The sequence below is a fragment of the Asparagus officinalis genome, chromosome 6, assembly GCF_001876935.1.
Source record: "Asparagus officinalis chromosome 6, Aspof.V1, whole genome shotgun sequence".
NCBI classification, from domain to species: domain Eukaryota; kingdom Viridiplantae; phylum Streptophyta; class Magnoliopsida; order Asparagales; family Asparagaceae; genus Asparagus; species Asparagus officinalis.
Window position 1 is genome coordinate 10,612,983 of NC_033799.1, and position 8,888 is coordinate 10,621,870.

The following is an 8,888-nucleotide window of genomic DNA, read 5'->3' on the forward strand; positions in this document are numbered from 1 at the left end:
ATTGTTTGCTTCATGCAACAGGTAACACCTCCTATTAATAAATTGTCGAATGAATGTTTAAACCTTACTTGAACTTTCACAATTCACGTACCACTGGCTCAACCAAAAACAACAACAGAGGACCATTATAAGTAATATAATGCAATTTTCATGGGCTTCTTAACTCTCTCCCTTCTTTGTAAAGCACAATATCAGACCTATCATTTTTCTGCTTTCACAGACAATCCTTAAATTTACAACTATGTATAACAAAAATACATCTTCATCCACCAAATGTCAAGACCATGAAAGGTTGAAGTTACGTAATTCTTCCTTTCTATAATTAATAGACTGGCTTGCATATAATTTAAATGAGCTAATCAACTCGGTTAATGTTATGAATTATGCTTTAGAAGCCATTTTTTCAAACATGCCTAATTTCTTATCACCAAATTATCACATTTCATTATCACTAACTGGTGAGATATGGATGATTGTAAACATTTTCAGTTTTAAAATATTCATGATTAGTTCAGTATCTCATAAAAGAGTGTAAAAGGAAAAAAGAACCACGCGTGTGCGGTCCAAATTCAACTTACAGGTGCATGCAGTTTACTGTCTTGGCCCCCCTCTGGAGAGTAACTTCGTAAGTCCTATCACAAAGATCTTGCAGAAATAATTCCAAAGCTTTTGCTGCATGCCAAAAACCAAGAAGAATGTCAGCCATTTAGACTTTAACTTTCTCATAAAACTTACTGCACTCATCAATTTAGATTACATACATTGGAAGTAAATTTCACACTAAAGCCTCAATGGATATCAACTTCCATTAGCAGCTCATAATTACAATTTATTATCTATACTCGTTGGTGCTGAAACAAAAATGCAAACTACCAGGACTAAACCATAGTTATGGTAAGACTTCAAAGTTGGATTTTAAACCTCCTTGCAAGACTATAACAACTCCGATCCTAAAACATCCACAACTGTCTCACCTTTTTGCTTTACTTCCTGCTCCAAGTTTATAGTAGATAAGATGATTTTAGACGTAACACACACAAATATTCCATTACCTTCTTCAACACTTTCTGAGAGTGAAGCCTTTCACTAAAAGTTTGGAATCCTGCTGTCTGATCATTTGATTATATGTGCAAATGTAGATCTACTTATATTACAAATATTTAACTTATTTTGCTAGCTCATAAAAAATTCATTCAACTTTTCATTAATTTTTTGGGTAATTTGTCCCATTTAAAAATTTCTAAAGCTGAATAAGAATAGATGGTTTTGCTTGAAAACATAGAACAGGATCACGTCTGTTATTGCTCCTCTTTTTAAATACTGGTGATGACCAGAGAAGAATAGCTCCGCATACAAGAAAATCTAAAACACTCGGAAAGTGCTTTTAATGGTGAAATAATAATTATAAAGATAATATAGGAAAAGATGTTTCTTGTAAGTTATACAGAAGTGAGTCTATTAGATGTCAAAACTTTAAATCATTCTCTTGGAGAATGAAAGCATAAACATTATCACTAACTGGTGAGCTATGGATGTTACAAAATAAAATTCCAACGCTTATACAGAGAGAAATTTCTTCATGATTAGTCCAGAACTAAAATAAAAGCAGATACAGTCCATATCATCACATATAAAAATTTATTTGAACCAGATATTCATGATGTAAATTAATCATATAAGTCAAATGCAGGTAGAGTAGCAAGTCAAATTTATTTGAACCAGTTATTTATTTGAAATGATATTCATATAAGTCAAATGCCGGTAGAGTAGCAAGTCAAATACAATACATTTCCAAAATGAACCAGATAGGTTGACCGATCTCTCTGCTTTAGCTCTACACGGTATACTAAAACACCATCAAGTTTGCTATTTGGGTTTTCAAAATGAATTAGATGAGATAACTCAGCTAGCTATGCTCAAAGTATATGGGATTCACTATGATTGAGACAGGGTTGAAGGTATTCCATCAGAGTATTGAAATGATATAGTTGTCTCATCTAGATCAGGTCCAAACCATATAGCAAATGACGTTGAAATCCTGACACTTATCATTACTAATAAGGAATTATCCATATCGTTTTAAGTATTTCACAAACTGAATTGTTTCTAACCATTAGGTAATTTACAGACACATAAAAAATTCATGTGATACACAAATACAGATCTAAGCACCTAACGACATCAAATGAGAGGAAAAGTCAGGTTGACTAAGGCCTCCACACAGTGAAAAGTTATGTTGGGAATTGAAAAAAAGGTGGAACAACAAAATTGTAAGGTTGGCATCACTAAAGTTTCGCATTAAATACAGGTTGAAATTTGCATTCTGTCATTTAATTGCCAGGTTGTCATTTATAAGAAAGTTTCGCATTTATATTTCGCCTTTATAAAAAATCGGGTAATGAAGGGGGAACAAAGAAATTGCAAGGTTGGCATCATTAAAGTTTCACATTAAATACAGGTTGTAATTTGTATTCTGTCATTTAATTGTCAGGTTGTCATTTATAAGAAAGTTTCGTACTTATAAAAAATCGGGTAATAAAGGGGTAATTATAAAGGGGTAATTAATGTTGAGATAAGTTACATTTGTTGGAATAATAACAACCTGAAATTGTTAGATCTAACCTTTGTTACATTTGTTGGAGTAATTATAAAGGGGTAATTACTGGCAGTAGTTTTACAGAAAAAGATGGAAGAATATGATTTGTTAGATCTAACCTTCAAATTGTTTGTGCAGCCCCGTGCAAAATGCCCTTCTTCACCGCATTTGAAGCATACAGTTGAGGATGTAGAAACATCAGTCATTTCTCCACGTCGCTTGGCACATCCCTAAATATTTTCACAGAAGCCAAGCTCAACTTCAAGGGCGGAAGAATCAACAAAATAATATAATGAACCAAGATAAGAGGAATGATCCAACTTACAAGACCGGTATGCCCAGTTTGGGAACAATTATAACAGGAGACTTCTCTTGGACTGTTATCAACAAAGTCCACGCAACAAAGATGACCGAAATTCTTGCAAACATAACATTGTATTTCCTGCCCAATCAAAGATGATTAAAAATTTAGAGAGTAATACCCCATGCACAAGTTCAGAACATGAAAACTTTCAACAATAGTTATGATGTGCAAAACTGAAAAAGAAAGTTGCATACTATTATGATATCAAATTGACAGATGACATCTTATGAAGTATAGCAACTGAAAGGAGAGGTGATTGTAAAAATATTTATAAAGAAAATCGTGCTAAGAACATTAATAACCTTCAGATCCTCAGGTGCATAGTCATTTTTGCATGATAGCATCTCATGTCCTAAATCTCCACACCGTAAGCAGATAACGCAATCCTGAGAAATATGTTTGTTCTTCTCTGGGCAGTTTTTTGCAATATGGCCTCTTCTTTTGCATATAAAACAATCTTGTCCCTGAAATAAATAAAACATATATAGGTCATATTGTGGGCTTTAGCCAACTGAGGATAACATAAGCAGAACAATTTTCACTCACAGAATATTCCAAATAAAGCAATATTTGGTGGTAAAATGTTCAAGGTAAATAGTTAAAAATAAAATGTTAAAAAATTCATTCTAAGAGGTTACCCTCCAGATTGATATCCTACATATATCTCCTTCTAACTGTTAGGTGACATAGGACCTTAAGAGACCTGCACTGTTCTGCTGTGTGAGTATGGCACAAGTATCATCTATCTTTCGGAAAGTGGACGGAATCAATCCCAACATATTAATTCCATTGTCAGGAAAAATAGCAGATACAAACCCTACACTATCTGAAATAGTAGGTTACATGATTTTATAACTCCTCGCATCACCTCTTTCACTTGGTTCTGAGCTATATGAGGCGGGATAGCAGTGGCAGCATTGGGTGCAGGGTCCACTGCCTCGTTCCTGCAGATGTTCATTGATTATTCATTATTCAATTTCCTCAAAGAGCAAGAACATGGAATAATAACTGCGTGCAAGAGAGGGGAGATCGGATAAGTGCAAGAGAGGGGAGATCGGATAAGTACCTGAGAATAAACCCACATCAGGGTTTAAAAAATAAAAGCATTTACTTCTTGACCCTTGGTGCCTGATCAAATTTGTTCTCAGGGAAAGCCCATCTCCTGGTTTGGTTCCTGCAACAAAAACCCAAGAAAATTGAAAACATAAAGGGCCCGCAGTTTAATAGTTCTACATATCCATAAATTGAAACAGATAGGTCAATCAGAGCCATTACTTTCATCATCAGGGCACAATTACATAAAACTAACAGAAAATTTCATACTCATTTGCCACAAAACAGAAGAAGAAGAAGAAGAAAAAGGGAGAAAGGGCTTACATAAGAGCGTGAATGCACTTTGGGAACATCATAACCAAAGATGAAGCAGAAAGTAATGGTGGAGAGATAGGCGAGCTCGTTCGATGGTGGAAGGTTGAGAGAGAGAGAATTGACGGAGCATGAAGATCGATCCAAGAGCTCGAACTGAAATCCTTCGAATCCCCCGATCTCTCTTTGTCAACCTCCTCCTTCGCAGATCGCGACGAGCTGGAGATGGAAGCGATCAAGATGTTGGATACGAACCCGTCCAAGATCCGGCGATGTGGCGGCGAGGCGATTCTAGGGTTACTGGAGGAGAAGAGTAGGGTTTCTAGGGTTTTGGAGTGGGTCAGGGAGATGGGGAGGGGATTGAAAGGGTTAGGGTTAGGGTTAGGGTTTTGGGAGTGGGGGGCGACGGAGAAGATGGAGAGGGCTTGGTGGACCTTGCGGAGGCGGGAGAGGCGGAACGCCATTTTTATTTTTATTTTGGCGAGCAGAAGATCGATGAAGCGTTGGGGATTCTGCCAACTCGGGAAATGAAGAACGAATGAATGGCTTTGGGTGAAATGGTGGAAAGGAGATCTTGGGAAAGAAAGCGAAGCTAGGGACGAAGCGGCGCTAGGAACGAAGCGGTGAAAGGAGATCTGGGTGATTTTGCCAAGTGGCGTTGTTAAGAAAGAAGCGGTGAAAGGAGATGTGGGTGATTCTGCCAGGTGGCGTTTTTGCCAAGTGGCGTTTTGAAGGATAATACTTTTTAGTAATAGTATATTGGTGTGTTTGGGAGTTTACTTAGGGAAGGGAAGGAAGGGGAAGGAAGGGGAATTTTTCCCCTTCCTTCCCTTCCCCTCCATTACACCCCAATTTGGGGTGTAAGAATTTGGGCCAAATTTCCCCTCCATTCCCCTCCTCTACCCTCTAAAATAAAACTCTCAAACAAGGTTAAAATGAAATTTCTCTTCCCTTCCCCCTCTCTACCCTCCATCCAAACAGGCCCTATAGATAGAATTATTTCGATAGGAGCAGAATGGTTTGAAACATAAGCTACATAATTAAAATTCTGGAACTTAATCATCTAGCCTCTCGTGAATCAGCAGTATACTGCAAGGGAAAAAGGCAATTAATGCAATTAATAGATAATTAGTTCCCCAGTTATTTCTGATTATCATGACATCTCGATCTCGAAGACCATCGAAGCTCCAAACCTAGATCCAAATCCCAAAACCCACATGCTAGTTTTAGATTTTTTTTTTAATAATACAATTTTGCTGAATATACAGTTGGCTAAATATCATAAAACCCCCCTTAACTTTGGAAAATTATCAAGAACCCCCTAACTTTCAAAATATCAGAAAACCCCCTTAAGTTTAGGGTTATCAGAAAATCCCCTTAAGTTTGTAACCTTTATAATGTTTATTTTTTTTTTCCATTCAACATTATGATATTGGATAATTGGATCACTTGTCAGAAGTCCTCAAATTGGTATAAATCATATCGTATAATCTATTACTATTATTTAAGAAAAATCCCCGTCTTCATCACGCATGTCAAATTTTCAAAAATTCAAAAAATACTCTCACAATTTTAGTTATTTCTTAAGTCATTTGAGGGACAAATGTGGAAGAAAGCACAACTAAAAAAAGTGGGTGTCGTCAAACTTCAAAGATTCTTGAAAAAAAAAACCCTACAAGCTTGGAGTCCTTTCTTAGTAGTCTAGTTCAACTCTATTGCCCTGTTTGGATGGAGGGTAGAGAGGGGGAGGGGAAGAGAAATGAGGCTTTCACCTTGTTTGGGAGTTTTTTTAAGGAGGGTAGAGAGGAGGAAGGAAGGGGAAAGGAGGGCATAATTGCTTGGTTTTCTTCCCCTCTTTCCCCCCGATTTGGGCGGTAAAGAAGGGTAAATGAGGGTAAAGGGGTGTAATGACATTCTCATCCCCATCAACACAAATAAAAGGGCTGATGTGTTATTTACTTCCCATCAAAACAAATAAAAGGGCTGATGTATAAAGTCATTTATGTAAATTTACATATATTTACTTCCTTTCACCTTCATTCACCTTACTCAACTCCCAAACAACATATTACAATTCTCTTCCCTTCCCTTCCCTTCCCTTCTACCTTTCCTTCCTTTCCCTTAGTAAACTCCCAAACACACCATATATATATTATTAACTTTCATAACACGTCATTTCCTGCAGTAGAATAAACTGCAACCATAACTGTAGTATATAAACTGCAAACTATGTATCAAATAAAGGCAAACCACAAAAAATTTGCATGGAACAAGAATACGTACGGCGAATATTTATAGTCTTACAGCACAAAATTCAATTCGTTTGGTGCGTCATACACATACACAAAACCCAAAGCCACTCTAAACCTCAGGAGGGAGAAGCACCCCACAATCATATTGAACAGCAGCACTTATCCTAGGATAAACAAACGTATAGAAAACACGATCCCTGAAAATCCTAACAGCCCAGCCCCAAAGCCCAGACCCACCTTGTTGGACCCAGCCCGATAAGTACGAGCCCAAAACAAGACCTGAGACACGCCATCTCCTCTCCTTAACATACTTCCTCATTCCCTCTTCCACTTTACTCATATTCTCTTTTGATCTTAACGCACCTCCAATGTTTCTTGCAAGAACGACTGCATCCTCGAGCGCAGAGCAACCGCCCTGACCGAGGTCAGGAGTCATCGGATGCATTGCATCTCCGACCACCGTGACTGTTCCTTTATGGTTGGACCCGGTGAGAATGGCCCACGGGTTTCGAAGCATGAGAGGAGCCCATGTTAGTGATGAGAGGTCTGAGTGTTCGACAACTTCAAGGTATGATTGAGGAAATTCTTTAGCTAAGTTGTCTGTGACTTCCTTCAGGATGAGGGAAGGGTCCCTTGTGAATTCATTTGCCATGTCCTTTTCTGCATACATTTGGGATATTTTTAGAAGTAAGAAGAGTAAAAACACTCAGCTAGGCATAATAGTCTGTAATGGTGAAAGCCCAAAAAAAAAAAAAAGGAACTTAGGGGTTGTTTGAAATGTGGAAAATTATAATTGTCACTGCGACTAAAACTTAAATAGTGTATTGCTAATGTGGCACATATTCGGACCCACTATCATCCAGATCATCAATATATTCAGACCATAGTTAATGGTAAGCATGTATGTCACACTAATGACACAATGGCTAAATATGTTTGAGGGGTACACCAGCCCCCGTTTTCCCAACTATAATTGTTTATTTCATTACAACTGTGACCTTTTGCAATCACATTTACCAAAAAAGATCACTTTTTGCAACCATCGGACTGCAAATTGTCCATTTTTGTAACTGCTTCATGAAAAAAAAATTATGTTTGCGACAAAATAAGAACTAGAACCACAACTATCTTTTATAACTTGTAACTGCATTTGAGTTCCAATTTTCTGTAGGCCAAACAGCCTAAATCACTCATTGACTGTATTCAATCCTACATGAATTCTAATCTCGGGTTGAGTTCTGATAGCGAGAAATTTTTGAGGTAAAAAGCGTAATATGTGGCATGTAGAAATTGTGTTTGTGTGAGTGAGAGAGATTTACCTCTTGGCGTAGTAGGATTGGTGATGAACCAATAGATCTCTTTATCATTGAGTGGAATTAAACCAGCCCTTTTACCACAAGAGAGAAATTGATTGGCTCCATAATTCAATCCATGACCTTCATCATAAATTGCCAATCCTCGGACAGCTGACCTGCCAGAATTAATAGGAGCCGCCAGACCTAACCATTGTGCCACCAAAGAATGCACTCCATCACACCCAATCAATACCTGCCAATCATCAACAATTTTTTAATTCGACCCACTGCATTTGGATAAATCAGGATTATACAAAAGAAGTTCAACTTATTAGAACTGAAAAGATACATTGAGATACCCATATAGTTTGCCCCTATACAACAACATACAAGGTGAGTGATTTTATAAGGAAAAACTCTACAATATTGAACTATATGGTACATCATGATAATCATTTACTCAATTTTGGATCAATGTGTCCACCTCAGCCAAGAATACTCGTGATATTTGCATAGAAGTACATGACCGCAGGATGACATGAAGAAAAGGGATTCCGAAATTGGGCATTGCCGTGCACCTATTTCTTTTAAGAAAAGGGTATAACAACAACAACAACAAAACACAATCATACAATTATATGCCATGTTCAAGCATATACTAGTCAAACTTAAATTTTCGTGAGTACAATTTAATCCAGCAATGTTTCTTACCACAAAGTAAGCATATCCCGAAAAACAACTTTGAAAGTTATAAACGGGTATTCTCATTATTGTTAGGAGAAAGCAAGCATACCCTTACAATACAAAAACACAAGTCTTCTTTTATGGTTACCTTCGCTCTGATGATGGTTCCATCCTCTAGGTGTAGAATGACAACAGTCGATGAATCTTTCAAAACTTCAGTCCTAATTGATGCTAGTTTTGAAGAAAAGCGAATGGTGTCAGGTTTCAGCTCCTCAGCCAGTGCTTCTAACAACATCTTTCTGTGCACTGCTCGCAGTCCCATCCCACTCCTC

The 8,888-nt window shown here is 37.4% G+C and overlaps 2 protein-coding genes across 2 annotated transcripts in view; both read right to left on the reverse strand.

Moving 5' to 3' along the window:
• On the reverse strand, positions 579–4,789 carry LOC109845729. Its single transcript, XM_020415002.1, has 7 exons — positions 4,338–4,789; positions 4,072–4,134; positions 3,829–3,904; positions 3,263–3,424; positions 2,922–3,038; positions 2,716–2,826; positions 579–672 (listed from the first exon to the last, which is right to left on the reverse strand). Exons 1-7 carry the CDS (start codon positions 4,787–4,789, stop codon positions 592–594), a joined length of 1,062 nt encoding a protein of 353 aa, XP_020270591.1. The 3' UTR covers positions 579–591.
• LOC109845601 (FAD-dependent urate hydroxylase-like) overlaps positions 6,593–8,888 on the reverse strand; it is a 3,476-nt gene continuing 1,180 nt past the window's right edge. The window contains 4 exon segments of the mRNA XM_020414870.1: positions 6,593–7,237; positions 7,897–8,125; positions 8,705–8,867; positions 8,869–8,888. Coding sequence (XP_020270459.1) covers positions 6,687–7,237; positions 7,897–8,125; positions 8,705–8,867; positions 8,869–8,888 — 963 coding nt within the window. The 3' untranslated portion in view covers positions 6,593–6,686.

Coding starts and splice junctions, on each gene's coding strand:
- LOC109845729 (XM_020415002.1), bottom strand. CDS start 4,789: ATGGCGTTCCGCCTCTCCCGCCTCCGCAAGGTCCACCAAGCCCTCTCC. Junction 3,039..3,262: donor ATGCACCTGAGGATCTGAAG/GTTATTAATGTT, acceptor TTGATTGGGCAG/GAAATACAATGTTATGTTTG. Junction 2,827..2,921: donor AAACTGGGCATACCGGTCTT/GTAAGTTGGATC, acceptor GAAAATATTTAG/GGATGTGCCAAGCGACGTGG.